The sequence below is a fragment of the Syngnathus leptorhynchus genome, chromosome 5 (genome assembly GCF_054491065.1).
Source record: "Syngnathus leptorhynchus isolate UIUO chromosome 5, UIUO_Slep, whole genome shotgun sequence".
In the NCBI taxonomy this organism is placed as follows: domain Eukaryota; kingdom Metazoa; phylum Chordata; class Actinopteri; order Syngnathiformes; family Syngnathidae; genus Syngnathus; species Syngnathus leptorhynchus.
Window position 1 is genome coordinate 7,775,115 of NC_141199.1, and position 16,550 is coordinate 7,791,664.

At 38.5% G+C, this 16,550-nt stretch overlaps 1 protein-coding gene across 1 annotated transcript; it reads right to left on the bottom strand.

Moving 5' to 3' along the window:
* Window positions 1-313: 313 nt before the first annotated feature.
* On the bottom strand, window positions 314-15,439 carry LOC147056627 (neuronal acetylcholine receptor subunit alpha-7-like). Its single transcript, XM_085911300.1, has 10 exons — window positions 15,370-15,439; window positions 11,979-12,118; window positions 8,692-8,736; window positions 5,667-5,776; window positions 4,830-4,909; window positions 4,544-4,711; window positions 3,351-3,545; window positions 2,337-2,423; window positions 1,013-1,122; window positions 314-895 (listed from the first exon to the last, which is right to left on the bottom strand). Exons 1-10 carry the CDS (start codon window positions 15,437-15,439, stop codon window positions 314-316), a joined length of 1,587 nt encoding a protein of 528 aa, XP_085767426.1.
* Between the last annotated feature and the right edge of the window lie 1,111 nt (window positions 15,440-16,550).

Here is a 16,550-nt window from a genome sequence, read left to right on the forward strand (position 1 = left end):
ATTATCTAACAAGAAGTCACAATAAATATTCAATGTTTAGAAGTAAGAAGGCAAGTAGTGCATGGTGACTGCAAAACTGTGTATTGGTGGTGCTAAATTAATTGAGATATAGAAAGATTGTGCTTTTTTAAGTTTCCACATTTCAGCAATCAAACCAATGAAAACAGCTATGTCTGAACAGAAATACTTTATATCAGAGACGCTTGTAAGTCTATAGGTTTCCAGGTGTTGGAAGCATGTTAAGCAGTTTCTGAATATTTAAGCAATGTCAGCGCTTTCCCTCTCTTTCCTGTTCATAGAGTAACAATCCGCTTCATGTGAAGTCTTTGGACACCGCTTCAATGAAATTGGGAGCCGACATGAGAATGGTAAAAGTGCAGATGATGGAGAAGAGCGAAAAGGCCACCAGGCATAAGCGATCCACCACCGCCGCTGCAAACTTCCACTCGCTGCAAATGGCCTGGCCCTCATCTTGCTCTCGGAAGCGCCTGGCGATATACTGCACTTCCTCCAGGATCCGAGACATTTCCGGGAGCTGTTCCAGCAGCAAAGTCCGTGTTTGCTCTGGGTAGATGGCAGAACCAGTGAGATGTCTGTCGCTGCCTCCACTGCTGCCGCACATTAGCACAGTCGGATCAGTGCTTGGTGGGAAAGAAGGGTTGTCTGTTCCCATGGAATGATATCCGAGGTGCAGGTTAACGTTGCCATTGGTGTTAGGTGACTGGGTGGAGCTCTGACATGGTATGGTGCTCATCTGAATGCTGTTGGTGCTGGTGTGGTGAGGAGGAGGGTGTGGATACACATAGGCAGGGCAAACTGATTGACTTTTTCTTTCCTCTCCAGGTTTCTTCATGCGCAGGAACCAAGCGCACCAGTTGAGGAGAATAAGACGGACCTGAATGAGAAGATGAGAAAAAATAAGGACAGAGGTACACACATTAGGACCGAGGTTTCTTTCAGTTTACATGCCCTTTGGCACCATGTCGCAAACCAGTCAACAATCTTCACCTACCCATTTTGGCATCTGCCCTCCTTGGGGGTCATGGTGGTGGAACTGGAGAACTAGAACTGTCACCACCACGGATAAGCCTACGATCATCATTGTGCTGGCAAAGTACTGAGCTGAAAATTTTGAAATGGAATGGAAAAACAGGTGAAAATATAAGGTTCAGATTAAAAGACTTTAAATCTACATCTGACTACTATGCTGAGAGCCAGTCAGTCAGAGATGAGAAACAAATGCACGTCACCATTTGAACATTACGAAACAAATTCAATTTACCTATACATTTCCATTGTCACTTGGTGTCATTGAGAAAGTTTTCCAACCAAAAGAATACATTTTTGCGGGAAAATAAAAATGCAGATTTATAAAAGTCTTAGTCAAAGTGAAGGCTGTGGTACATTTTTATGTTTTTATTTTAAAGCTATCAGTTCAGCTCTACTTGCGAAGCATTAAGATGCCGGCTCTTACACCAAGGGGGAGTGCTAATGGATTTTTTTATTCCCACTGAGCTACAAAACAATGCAGAACATCTGTTGTTTTCTCTCATCTCATGACACATCGCTTTACATATTGGTGAAAGCTTTTAATTATTCTTAAATGTCCAATGTAGCTCCTCGGTGAAGTTAGAACTATCTGGAGGTCTTTAAAAAAATCCCCAACAGTTGTTAAGTGTATTTAGCATTAAACAGATGTGACCATCTGTAAAAAAAAAATGTTTACAGCCAAAACATTTCTATGACACAAAGAACACCATAGCCACAGTCAAGCATGGCTGTGGATGGAAACATTTTGTTTTGGGTTGCAAAGAGAACATGCCTGCCTTTCCTTTGCGAATGTTTTCCTCAATAAAGTATAGTGAACAGTATTTAAATTAGGCTTCTTGTTTACATTGGCACAAATGTCAGTACACGTTTGCCATTGGGGTAGATGCTCTAGTGACATCATTGTGTAAACACTAATTCACTTGACATCTTTGCTCTTGTGAATTTGTTGTGGCTTCATAAACAATTTAAATCGCCACAGATGTTGCTTTCAGTTGTTAGGAATGATTTAACAGTAACATCCACAGCAAATGTTCTGAGACATTTTAGCAACAATGTTATTGTAAAGACGCCATGATCCAAACTATTTCAAAGGGAAATTCAATTTTTAGCATCTATTTCATGTTGTGGAAAGGACATATAAGAAACAAGTGCTTCCTGAACAGAGATTTAGTATGTTAGGACAGTGGAAATTGTAGAGGGCAAAACTGGTTAAAATTACTTGCTATAACTGCAGCATTTATTTATTTTTTTGCTAAAGATATTCGTCAAATGGAAGCCCAACTTACCAATCAGAGGAACAGAGTCTGATGTAGCAGGCATTATCTCTGCCACCAGTAACATGAACACAGTTAGAGACAGCAGCACAGTGATTCCTGGGAGAAAGAAAAGAGACAATTGGTGTCTCTATCTGTGATCCTGAAAGTTGAGAGTTTTTCCAAAGTGACAAGAATTGCAGATTTATTTTGCAATAGTTGCCCACAAGAGAATTCTTTACTCTGTGTTTCACTTACTGAGCGACGATTCGAAAACATTCTGTATTTCTATGACTTTATTTATACTTGATCTTTTATTATTTTCTTGATTCATATGATTAGGCAGAAATATTGCCATACTCTCAGTATCAGCTTATACCAGAGGAGTGCAATCAGGGTCAAGGCTTTCCAGGTCTAAACATGTAACAATAATCAGGAGCGTGTCCCATGAATTCATCGATTCCTAACAGTCTCTTTTTTTTATTTTACTCGTATTTATTTGGCTCCACTGCTTCAAGTAATGTACTATGTTGATGTTGGGGTTTTTTTTATGTGCTGCAGTGGCATGTAATGTTTTTCAGTGGTGTCTTTGTTTTCAAGTAAACCGGAGAGTTTTTGACACCCCTTGTACATATAAAGTTGCCTCTCTCTGATAAAAGACAATTCGAAACATTAAATGACTTTAAAGAGAGTACATTTTAAAGTGTAAATATTCAATATGGTTAAATCAAAGCAGACTTTGTGTGTGTAACATTCTTAATGGTGTTTTATGCCTGTTTTTTTCACAAATTTAGGGGTGTGGGGTTCGATGCATTAACAATTTAAACATGAGTCACCATTGTGAAACTTGGAAGGTCAAGTAAATGGTACTTGGTGTCAAATATTTTCGAACAATATTGTACGATAGAAAACATGCGTTAACAACAGGGCCACAATGATAAGGAAGAATGATTCATGATGCATCAGTCAAGTTTTGTGTTTCTTGTTGAATTTGAACATTATTGCTGTGTTGACTGAATGAGTTTTTGTGTGTATTTTTAGTCGCACCCAATGAAATCTTCTCTCCGGAGTCTGCAGGCAGCAGGAAAACCAGCAGGGCTAGACCAGAGATGAGCACACATGGGATAAGCAAGTTGAGGCCATAGTAAAGTGTTCTACGGCGCATGGTGACAGTGAATGTCACATCAGGGTATGGTTCTTTGCAACAGTCGTAGTAGAGCTCATTCCGCTTGGCTGGCACACCTACAAGTTAATGACAAATGAAGGTTTTTGTAACTTTCCATTTGGAATAAGGATTTCTTAGTTGCACAAGTCATAAACACACACACACACACGCTCAAGCAGGACATACTATGTAATACAAAAACTCTAGAGATTTGAATTTGTTTTTAACCTGAATGGATGGATGGGATAGTATTTTTAAAGTATTTTTAAGTCACATTTTATTGTTTGCTAAAGAAGACAGAAGCAAGAGTCTAGCAATAAAACAGAGGGCATTTGTTCATTTCATTCCTTTGACAGCAGCAGGATACTCTGAGTCTGATCAGAAGTGTGCAGATTTATTCAAAGTGACAATGCGGGAATGATGAATATAATTATAATGTGCTAAATTATGTCTAGTGTCACTGCTACAAAACACATACAAAAGAAGTTTGGCAGGGTGTCAAGGTGAACTTATGAGGCAATTATTTAAAACAGTGGAAGGAAGAACGTTGCTGTTGAGATGTCAGATCATGTCAGGATGCAGTTTTGCAGTCTCGACTGGAGTAAAAACTCAGAAAAAGTGTTGTGCAGAGTGGGAAGAACCCAAGAGAATTCTGCCTGCCCGCTTCTCAGTCTTCTTAGTCCTTGCAGTGTGCATTATGGGGAGGCAGTAGCCTTTTTTTCTTATGTAGTCTTAAATGCGGCCTGGGACATGTGTCTCAACAACTCCTGTGGTAGGCTGTGCTATCTTTTAACATCACAATCTTCATGTTTTATGCTTTCTGCAATCAAGTAATAATCCATGATGCATTTTGCCTCACAATTTCAAATACCATTCAGTAGACCATGGAGATGATAATAATGGAAGCTCTTTTGTTAGCATCCTTTTTTCCCGACTAAATCTATCTAATACGTTTGCCTCAAAACAAATTTCAAAATCACCTTTTGGTGGTGAAAGTCAGAAAAGTGTGCCAGCTTTCATGATGTAGCCGTTATCAAAAAAGAACCACATGCGGGGCATCTTTTTATTGTCTTACCAACAAGATCCCACTCGCCATTGGGTATGTAGGTGGAGATGTCCACATCCATCATCTGGAGGTCAAGCAACCAACCGTTATGTGTCCAGGAGCCAAATTTGAGGTCACACTTCTGTACATCAAATGGGAACCAGCGAACATCGATGTAGCAGGTACTCTTCAGGATGCCTGGACAGTTTGAAAAGAAAAACTCAAAAAAGTGAGTATGTTACCATATAACAAGAACATGAAAGCACAATGACATGTATGCATCTACATAAAAACATCATCAGTGGAATTATCTCACCTGGTGGGATATATTGACAGGAACCTGAAGCATTGACCAGTACATTTGTATGGAAAGTTGCATCAAACCTTTCATCGGCACTGCAAAGAAGTTCGGGAACAATGACTAGCATTCGTGCAAAATTTGCTCCCATCATTAAAAATCAACATTGATGTTGATGAATTACACTTTCAAATGCACTGATGTCTATATGCAAAGGTACATTATTGGAGCATCTTCTGGGACTCTTTTTTGTTTTAATGAAGTTTTCAAATTCTACTTTTAGAAGTTACCTTTCTTCACCTTCCACTGTTTCTGCAGTAATTAGTATGGATCATCTTTTTTATATGTTTTTCTTTTTTGCTCATCTGAATGCAGTTACGGCTATAACTCGGTTTAATGATTGGTATCACCCTTTTGAGAAAGCTCCAATCTGTTCTTTATATTCATATCAAGCATATACATGTCACAGAAATTGTGCTGAAGGTAGGAATCTCATCCATATGTATCCATTCTTCCATTTAACATGTTGTCCTCTCCCTTTCATAATAGAGATGCTTTGAATGCTTGTATCTGACAGGTAGACAGTCTAAGTGGGCTGAATACGAGCGATGCATCTAAATTAAACACTCTCCCTTGACAAATGATGGCAAACAATGAAGGAGTCAGTAGCAATAACAAGAATGATTTGTTAGCATTCAGATCGGGAGGCGCCCCAGACCACCTTTAAATATTTGCACATCACGTTTGTGTTTCAATATCAAATATGCTTGTTATTGACATTGTAGTTTGCAGAGATGTGGTAGCCTACAAAAATGCATCAAAAGTGTTTCAAATGTAGTAATCTAAAACCCCAACCTGTTGTAGAGGAGAATGTCTGGAGTCCATATCAAATCAGAAGGGAATCGCAGGTTTTGAACACCAGGGTAACTCTCTGTATCCCATGTAAGGTACACGTCTGTCCACTGCTAGAAACAAAAACAGAGACAAACAGACAAAGGAATTTCCAACTAAGCAAAGTGTAGTCAGGAACAGCTATGGACAAGACTGTCATGGCAATCATGTTTTTTTGTTTTGTTTTTGGACTTAAACGTTAATATGCGGGTGGCACGTTGGTGCATCGGTTAGCACGTCGTTACATTGGTTAGCACGTCCGCCTCACAGTTAGGAGGGTGTGGGTTCGATTCCACCTTCGGCACTCCCTGTGTGGAGTTTGCATGTTCTCCCCGTGCCTGCGTGGGTTTTCTCTGGGTCTTCCGGTTTCCTCCCACAGAACATATTTGGTGGGCCGATTCAACACTCCAAATTGCCCATAGGCGTGAGTGCGAGTGCGGATGGTTGTTTGTCTCTGTGTGCCCTGCGATTGGCTGGCAATCAGTTCAGGGTGTCCCCCGCTTACTGCCCGATGACCGCTGCGGATAGGCTCCAGCATGCCCGTGACCCCCATGGGGACTGGATGGATGGATGGATGGATGGATGGATGGATGGATGGATGGATGGATGGATGGATGGACGTTAATATGCAATTATTATAATGTGGAATAGGTTTGTTTTTTGTGTGTGTGGTTAAATATGATTACTGTACGGGATGAAAAGAAGTGAAACACAATACACTGCAAAGAAAGAACACTGTGTTCACAAATAAAGATCTGTGGAACGCTAGCCTTTTCGCACAGTTTGCTCATCTGAATGGAGTTACGGCTGTAAATTTACAAAACCATTTCTCAATTTGTGGTTTTGTCAGTTTTTTTCATCATTTATGGCCCAGGTCCTGTTCCAATTGAAAGTATGCATAAATAAAGACCCACGCAATACGTAGAAGTTGTTGTGAAGACTTGGCCGGAAAATATGCCCAAATGCATTTCGTGCTGCTATCGTTCCACTTCTTTTTTCTTTCAGCAATTATGGGAGCTAATTTAGATGTAAAAAAAAAAAAAAAGATACCTGCACTGTGTGATGCACGGAGCCAATAATGTTTAAGTGGTGCGGGGCAAAACACAACTGAATCGTTCGGGGACATTCAGAGACTGTGAACCAAAGATAATGCATGAAGCAAAGTAATTTTTCATCCAAAATATTGTTCATTCTATAACAGAGGTAAACAAAGTGTGTCTAGGATTGGGGCACATTAGAAATTAAATCATTATCCTATCTGGGCATGTGTGATCTTTATGGAGGGTCTTAAACAGCACAATTCCAATTCTTGTTTATTCATTGTATGTTCCTTCTTGTTTTTACTTTTTGTGGGTTTTTTTGGGACGTTTTGTTATATGTCTTGTCACCGTGGGATAGTGGGTAACGCAATTTCAATCTCTTTGTGTGTCTTGGCATGTGAAAAAATTGACAATAAAGCTGACTTTGACTTCGACTTTGAAGATGATAACACTTCCACTGTTATAATCTATATGAAATCCCAATTATTTACATGTGGAATGTTCATTTCCAATGAACCTATAATCCTAAAATCCTAAAAGGTGCAGATGTTGTCTGTCTGCTGTCATTTTGTCTGTGTTCTCATGTCTCCTGTGGATCTGCTATATCTTCAAAGCCACTTCTAGACATTACTCCTGCGTGGAGGCCCTGTTAAGGAGGTGGCTTCCCGAATAGTTGAATCATTCATAACATGCCAGCCAGTCAGCAGCTGACTCAGACAAATTGGATGTAGAATGTGACATTCTTAATGTGCAAGTCTAATGGGCGGTGGGGACAAAAAGGATGTTGTACCTTCCTGACGAGTCTGATGTCACATTAACAATTAAGTAACTGTCCTCCACAAAGCCTTCTGTTAAATATGCGCATGCTACTGAAATTGGAGTGTGCAGCGCATTCTTTGGATGTGCACATTCTCCCAATGCTTGAAAAGGTTTTCACGAGGTGTTCCACTTTCCTACCTACTACTATGCATAGGTTTATTGAAGATGATAAATTGCCCCTAAGTGTAAGTGTGCATGTGAATGTTTGCTTGTTTGTCAGGTTTCAAAATGGTTACGTTAACCACTGTGAATGCTATAATAAAGGATACCGTTTATTTGGTAACAGTGACTTTTGGTAAAACTGGATTTGTATTATTTTGAATTAACATTACATGGTACTCTTATATTTGTTTCCCTACATCCGGTCTGGTCCTTTTTAAATAAGCGCAGCAAAAAGTACAAAAAAACAACAACACAATCCTGTCCTAAACAATAAAATGAGATAATAAAATCCGTTTAAAAAGTACTGTATAAAGTCCTATAATAAAAAGATCACTAATCAGATTCTTTCTACAGTTAGTCCCATATTTAAATAGGTTCTTTCTTTCTTTCTTTCTTTCTTTCTTTCTTTCTTTCTTTCTTTCTTTCTTTCTTTCTTTCTTTCTTTCTTTCTTTCTTTCTTTCTTTCTTTCTATCTTTTGTTTGTTTGCTTGTTTGTTTTTTGTTTATGAAATATCGCAATTTATTCATGAAATATCACAATGCAACACACAAGCACATTTAATAACAATACATTTGTAATTTGAAATTCAACAGCATTCTCCTTTGATATTGCTTTGGCATTAAATGCTAAATGTACATTAATAGAAGAAGTTGAATAGAATAGCCCTGAGATTTTATTTGTAAGACTCATCTTAATGTTATGCCTCAGATTTTTGTTTGAATTTGTCAGTTGTTGCAGGAGGAGGATTGAAATGGATTAATATTGCCTATATTTTAGTAATCAATGTTTCAAAACAAATGGTTGAGGTTTACTGCCTTAAATCAGATGGGTCTTTTTGCCTTGAAAATATTTCTGACATGAATGCTTTTAAGAAAAAGCTATCTTAAATGGCAAAACCTTCTCAATAAATACAAAATGACAGTAAATGTGCAATGATCACATAAACATACTCAAAGTAGAGACATACCAGCTGAAGCCACGCGTTTGTGATCAAAACTTGGTTCTTCTCATCCTGTAAGAGAAAGATGGCATGTCAGATAAGTCGATGTTTTCTAGAGATAAAGAAAAATGTTCTGCATACCGAGATAAAAAAAAAAAAAACTTTGATATCGGACTAAAAAGACTTGGAATGAAGACAAGCAACCTGCAGTATATGACCCTGTGCTGACTGAATGACAATGACAGCTTCTTTTTTAGTCATGATTTAAATAGTACGTAGAGTATATGTTTTATTCTAGCAATATTTTAACTGACGAACGCATAAATGGACAATTGTAATGACACAATAGTCAAAGGGCATGTATTAGTTAAGATGTCATTGAGATTCCAGTAATGGATTTCGTGTTTTAGTATAGTGGTCCAATGAACATATTAGCAGAAGTGACCCAGATTTGAGGGCCAATTAAAAGAACACAGATTTCACTGTGAACTACTTGAGTCAGGGTAAGCACTTGCATGATCATCCTGCCAAGTCTGTTCATAACTCGTGATAAAGCTAGTCGCTGGCTTCAGAGCTACCCAGAACCAGATGGATGAATCATAGGCCGTGGTACACACACACATGTATGCAGATACGTGCTAACATTGAACAAAACACACACACACACACATGCTCAAAATATATTTTTCACAACCTTTCAGAAAGCATTAATTCATCTTGTTATTTCCGACTTCATACAAAGAAAAAGTAAATTATGATGTTGACGCTCTGGGCCTGACTTAGGAGTGGTTTGTGCATGCAAACTTGATTTCTTTTGGAAAAAAGTGGCCGCACACAGAAATACGTCTGGCAAACAAGCATAATTGCCGTGCAGTTCATTTTTTGTGTCATGAAAGCAGCACATGCAAACTGATTATTTTTAGCACATGCAATGTAATTTTATTAGCCCATGTTTGTTTGCTAATTCAGTAACGTCTTACACGAACACTTCTAACTCCATCCCTTCAAACTTTATTTTTTGGTTGTGATGCTCTCCAAAGATTTTATGGTGAATACCAGGAGAGCTACTAAACACATAAAACTGTCTTTCAAATACAGCGGTTCTCACTACTTTTACACTTGTTCCAAACAGCACGCAGAATCTGTTTGCGCGCGTAAACACATAATTTAATTAATTATTTAATCACTCTATTTGGACACTTAGTAAAAGGTCACAACTTTAGCGGATCACATCCAACATACCCACTAACAGCATGAGCTGTTGGATCAAACCTGTGCATGACTCCCACATATGGCCCACCCGCTTGAAGTCAAAATAACACATAAAATGTGCCGTGCTTTTATTCTGAAAGTTGTGGTTTTATTTTATGTGCACACATGGACATTAATACAAGTCAAGTATCAAACCAGAGCTACTGTGGTGTTGCCAACTCAGGGACATTTAGCAACTACCCCTTGCCCCCCACGCACACACACAGAAAAAAAAAAAAGATGATTTGGCCTAATGATACTGTACACAAATCTAAGTCATTTTAAGTAATCAGTGGCTCATTATACATCACTGCCAACTTCATAATTATTATATTCCCACTTATGTATATTTAGGAATGGCTAATATGGGTTCACGGTTGGTGCCAGTTGTTAAACATGTGTTAATGAGTATTCATACCACACCGACTCACCTAGAATTTTTTTATTATAGGACACGATTGTTTTTAAAACAGATTGAAATTAATACAGACCAAAGCCGACAAAATGAGTCAAACATATGCTTTGCTGGTTGGTACTTGGATTTATTCTTTGTTTGTTATTCTATGTTTATTTTAAGCAATGCATAGAGTTCTCATACTTTTGGCTTGTATACCGTTATACAACATTTAGGTTAGGGTTATGAATGGATACACTTTATCCAGTGCATAGAATCTTAAAATTATGTTTTATGGGCTCTCAGAATCCATATGAGTCATGGACAAATGGGGGAATCCGATATAGTATTACAACAACGGCTTCGAACGAAACATCCACTTTCAACAGCAAGTCAAGATGTTTTTCTTTGATAACAAAAAAAAATGCATGTAAGGCTTGAGGGAAAACATAATCCAGGGAATTCACATTTGCCAAATTTAGAACAGATCAGGTAAGGAGAGCTGAGCCTTTACACAAATTGAGATGTGACAGAAAATTCTCCAAAAGCACATCCATGTGCAAGGCAGAACGGACCTTTGATGTGAAGGAGCAGGAAAAGTAAGAAATGAAGGAACATGTTGCAGTGTTTTTGATTTGCTTTGGTCTACACAGTTTCTAAAACCTTTGAGTTTGGGAAAAACAACCCAAATCCTATGGTGCACTGTTTTGATCGAAGGGGTCTGCCATGGAGGGAACATAAACCCCCTTCCAGACTAGTAGAATGCAGCACACTGTATGATGTCCATCAAGCACCGCACGCCAGGAGATGCCAATACATCTGCTGGATATCTCCAGACCACGTAAAAGTTTTGTCACGTTTTATCGCATTCGTTCCATTTTACGACAGCTGAATAGGTTTCTCCTCCCCACCGTGACCGCAGTGGCAGATGTTTTGACAATCTAAAAATCTGACCCAGAGTCAATGACAATCAGCCTGTTCTCATTTGCCCATCCCGTCCCCACTCGCTGTCTCACATCACTACTGTTTTGTCCACGGTGGCCTGCAATATAATTGCTGTGGATGCTTGTAACATAATGTAAATGTAGCATTTGTCTTTTTTGTTTTGATTTAGTTCAAATTTTAAGTAACACGTCTAACCAGAAGAGTGCTATCGATTTTACCTTTAGTCTCAGCCAGAATGCAATTAGTGGACTCTTTTGTTGGAGACATTTAAAACATCGGTGACCAAAGTAGAAAAGGTCAGTGGCAAGTAAATAAATGAGAAGCTAAAAATAGGTAAAGATAAATATTCTCATTAGTTTGGGCTTTGAAATTTGACAGTTTTTATTTCCAGTAAAATGAGCATATACTCGAGTAATCAGTTAAGTACATACACAAGACTGACACAATGGAATCTCGAAAGTCACATTTTCTTCAAGCTGTACAATATGGACTTCAAACAAGATTTTCCAGAATAATGCACTTCTAAAGATGCGTAAAAATATCAAAGTTGAATCATCCCGCTTGACCTCTGCAAGTCACTATATTGATTGACTACAAATTTAAATTGAATCAATTGGACAGTGAGGTGAATGAGAGAGGTTCCAATTTATATTGATTTCTTTCTAAGTATCTAGAACAAATGATACCTTCTGCTCGCACTTAGTCAAATGGAAAACACACTCACCACATCAATGATCTGGAGCAAAGTGAGACCAAGTTCCACTACGATGGGTGTAGAGTCGTTTTGAACTGGTCGTTCTAGTCGATTATAGTTGACCATCAAGTCCCGGTACAACTTCCTCTGATATATTCCACCATGGCAGCCTGTGTACAACAGCAAAGAACTTGAAGAATATAATGTAACTTAAAACATCATGAATGCAACGATAAATCAACTGCATAATAATCCATTTTTTATGCCAATTCTCCTGCTCTGAATTGTCTGTCAGAGGTGACTCCAGGCAAAAGCAAGACTACACAGACTGACTGGGCTACATTCCTCAATGGTACTTTAGAAAAATGTAAATTCATCATCAGCAAGCAAAAAAATAATTTGAGAAGAGGGCCTCTTTCATGGTGTTGGAAATTCTAAAATATTTGGCAAAGCACTCTTAGGAGTTCAGCACACAAGCTACGATGTTGTCTCCCAAAACAGTTGACTTGTTTCAAAACAAAATTATTTTCTCATCTAAGTAATCTTAGCCCAGTCTTCATTAACAAGAACACCCTAGTAGTTTATACCTACTTAAAACATGAACTTGATCGGGCTATGGAAATGATCAAATACTCTTTGAATGATTCTTCCATATGCGGCATAATGATAGATGGAAACGTGTGCTGAATGGTCAAGATATCACATCTCTTTTTAACCGAGGAACACAGCAACAATAAAAAATGTCCTTGGGCAGCCTGTCTCACAAACAGATGGCCTGCAGGTAATTCATAAAAACTTCTCAGTGAATTGGGATGTCTGCTGCGTCCCCTAACAGAATGTTTCAGTCATAGTGCATTTCATTAGATAAAAGTAGCACGTACAAGCTACTTTGTCCATTTGATATCTACCCTGTTGTTGATCATTTAAAGCATACATCTTATGGTTATTATTTTCCGGACGGGGGGGCGTTTTGGAGAACTCAGAAGGCACAGTAGGAAGTCAAACAAACATTTTTGAATTACAGAAAGAAAACTAAACTACGCTGACAAATTTGTGGGAGCCAGCAACTGCATAGAAGCTTTGTTTATTGCTCATAAGTGTGGCAATTGGCTCTACTTGCTTATCCTGTTTAAAATTGAGGAAGGCGCACCCCAAAAAACTGGATTGGGAGAACCCAGTTCCAACTGCAAAACAGCATTTTCAGATGAAGTAAATTGTAGAGTTGAAAGGAATTTGTTTTGTTTTGGTCGATAAATCACATTGCCTGTGCTAAATCAATCCCTCCTAAACACCTTCTAAAACATACAAAATGAACTGCAAACTTGTTTTGCCAACTTGGTAAATACAATTCTGAGTTTGTCTGGTCTACACTTGATTGTATTGAAAATTCGACGTAGTTTGTCCCTGTTTTTGTCAAAAATTAGTAAATTAGGCCCAACGTTTCAGACTGTAATAAAGCTGTCGATGAAAATTGAGGCATCCATGCTCTGTCTAGCTGCCAAGTCATGTCTGCAGAAATTTGCTGTTTGTTTTTATGGGTGTATGTGTAGGGAGGGGTGGGAGTGTTATCATGTAAATTAGTTGCACTGTTTTCTCTCGATAGGGGTAAATTCAAAACAATGCGCTCAGAGACACATATTCAGAAATTATGTATCGGCAGGCACTCCAGAGTTGTGTATACAAGCAATTAAAACATTATTTCTCTATATGTTCCCTTTTAGTCTCACAATTACAACAGAAATGGTACAGCTAGAAATTGCTCAGTGGAGACAGTTTCAAATATGGAGAAAACATTTTGAAAACACGTGAGCCAATGGATAAATGATGCCCGCCGAGGCAGATGGACAGATGATTAAATAAAAGTACAAAAAAAAAAAAACAAAGGTCAGCCTCAAATCCATTCCTCACGTCAGAATAGCATGAATGACATTATTACAACAGATCCTCAAACTTCAGCTGTTTTCTTTTCCATGTGTAGCGTGACATTCTCATATCTTGCAAATTTTGCGACACTTGTGCTCCGTTACCGTATAGTGGACGTATTTCACACCTTTCAATGTTTATTCTCTCATGAAGCAAAGGGCACTAGTGATGGTAAACAGGGGAAGTGTGTTGATGGCCTCACAACCAAAATGGAATTTATTGAGACTTCAGGAATAAGAGGTGTGTGTGTGCAAAAAGTTGAAAAAAGCTAACATCTAACATTTGCTAAGACTACATACATATTTTTTTCTTCCCAGATAATTTGATGTCATGCCAAAGACTTAAACTGGGTTTCCCCTGTCCGTCTGTACCATATTGTGGCTTTCCAATGCCAGACGAAGGCAGGCCCCTAACAGCTTGTCCCTTGCAGCAACACTGACTTCCCCGTTAAGAGGGACTGTTTAAGAAAAGCCCTTAAGCGGCACTATAAGTTACTGGAAAATGTCCAAACTGCACACAACAGGGGGCAATAAAGGCAAAAATATATTGGAAAACGCAAAGGATTAATGCCACTGCAACCAAGAGAATTTATATGAAAGTTTACACCAAGTGAGCAGCTATTGAAGTTTCCAGTGAGTTTATATTCCAAGTACATAAATAATTTTGGGTAGTGCAGTGTGACTCGAACACCACTGAATAAGATACCACCGTATAATTTTTTTTCTTTTTTTTATCTGTTGTTAGTGTCTAAAAACTAAAAAAATGTTGTGACCTGTCAAGGGTGTACCTCAGCCCTCACCCAAGGTCAGCTAGGATTCCAGTCCACCCTTGGGCAAGTAGTATCAAAAATAGAAAATAACTAGATGTGGTATGATGTTATCATTTTTTTTAAATAATGAACGTTCACTCAAAAGTCATGCAACTTACTCGATAGAACCTGGTGTAACAAAACACTTAACCCTAATGCATTTGATAAGAAAGATTTAAAAAACAATTAAACAAAATGAAAGATTAAATAAAACGGTGTGTCACTTGGTAGTACAAAGGTGTCAAATAGCCCAAGTATTGTAAACCATGGATTCAAACGTGTTAAAGCGCTTTAACTTCATCTGATGGTGTTTCTGCTCTACTAATCATGTATTTAATTTTGGCTGCGGATTACGCTGAGGGGATGAACAGTCCCAATGGGCTTTGTGCATCATTGCTGGTGTGCCCTCCTTTTTTTTTTTCTGAGCCAGATGTTGTTGGTCTAAAGAGCAAGACTGACACAAGCACACTGACCTACACTTGCACTCCAGGCATGCAGCAATATGTTCAGCTGTAGTGATGTGATAGAATTCTTCCACATGCTGGAATATTAGAGAGTCACATCTGGGAATATGTGCCTGCGTCATTGATGGTCATAATCAAATATCATGAAATAAAATAAAATCAAAAAGCTTAAATGTATGGTTGTTTGGGTAAACTAAAAAAAAGTAGGAGTCATTCAGCAACCTACCTTGAAAGCTCAAAGTCACCCAGAGGTAAAATCCTAGCAGTATTGATTTTCCGGTCCTCCGTGACGCCATCACAGCAATATTGTTGGTCTCCTTTTTAGCCCACAGAAGGTGTCAAACTTGGAGAGCTTCATCAGACTGCTTTCGCTCTCTCACTCTCTCCATTTTTCTCTCTCTCCATCTCTCTCTCTCTCTCTCTCTCTCTCCCCTTCCCTCCCTCCCTCGCTCTCTGTCTCTCTCGCTGAAAACAAACATCAAAGACATACACACGACACCAATTTGCTGTTATGCCGGCTTGGACAGCCAACCTGCCTGCTTCGGTCAACTCCAAACTTTCTCCAAGAAGATGAGTGCTCTTCTTCGAAAGCAATGTCTCCCAACTTTTATTGAGCCAAGGCACCCATTTTACATTGGGAATATCTTTCAGCACAGCATCAAACAAAAATGAATACTCAAATTATGCCACTCTCGTCTCAATGTAGTCCGAAGTAAATGAAAATGTCTCATCCGAAAACTAGCCCTGTTTAAAAAACAAAATTCTCATCACTTAGGTACATTTCACAAATGAGAATAGAAATGATCACAATCAAAAAAGCACTTTGTCATTTGTCATTATTTTGGCAAATGGTGAGGAAGGCGAAAGAACCAGAATGTGGCAGATCTCCTTTCACCTCGAGTCCTGGCGTAAGCAGATAACCCGAGTGGGAGTTTTACTCAACAACAAATGAGTTATTTGAAAACATTTGTTCTACTAATGAGAACGTATCACCCAATATGCATAAAAGGTCTACAAATGTTTGATTAAGTATCTTTACTTAGGCGGTGACACTTGCAACAAAGTAAAAGGCACTCAGGGGAATGTAGACCTCCATCATACTCTTAATTTGGATTATAACCAAATGGTACACGTTCATTGCTACCTGCCACACATCCTTGAAAGATGTGTGCAATATTTAGTGAGAAATTGGGGGAAATGCAATTTCTAACAAAGAAGCAAACAAACATGGACGGTAGTAATTTATAACATTGTATTCACTTCATTTACATATTTGTTAATCACACTTGATTGTTGCTTAATTCATAGAGAGTTTCATAATGTAATTGTATTTTCATTCCAACTGGAGCTATTCTGTGAGTAAAAAAAACAACAAACATTTAAAATCCTGGCATCGTTGCAGCTAAC

Coding starts and splice junctions, on each gene's coding strand:
- LOC147056627 (XM_085911300.1), bottom strand. CDS start 15,439: ATGGCGTCACGGAGGACCGGAAAATCAATACTGCTAGGATTTTACCTC. Junction 4,910..5,666: donor GACATTCTCCTCTACAACAG/GTTGGGGTTTTA, acceptor ACTTCTTTGCAG/TGCCGATGAAAGGTTTGATG. Junction 3,546..4,543: donor TGGCGAGTGGGATCTTGTTG/GTAAGACAATAA, acceptor ATTAACTTGTAG/GTGTGCCAGCCAAGCGGAAT.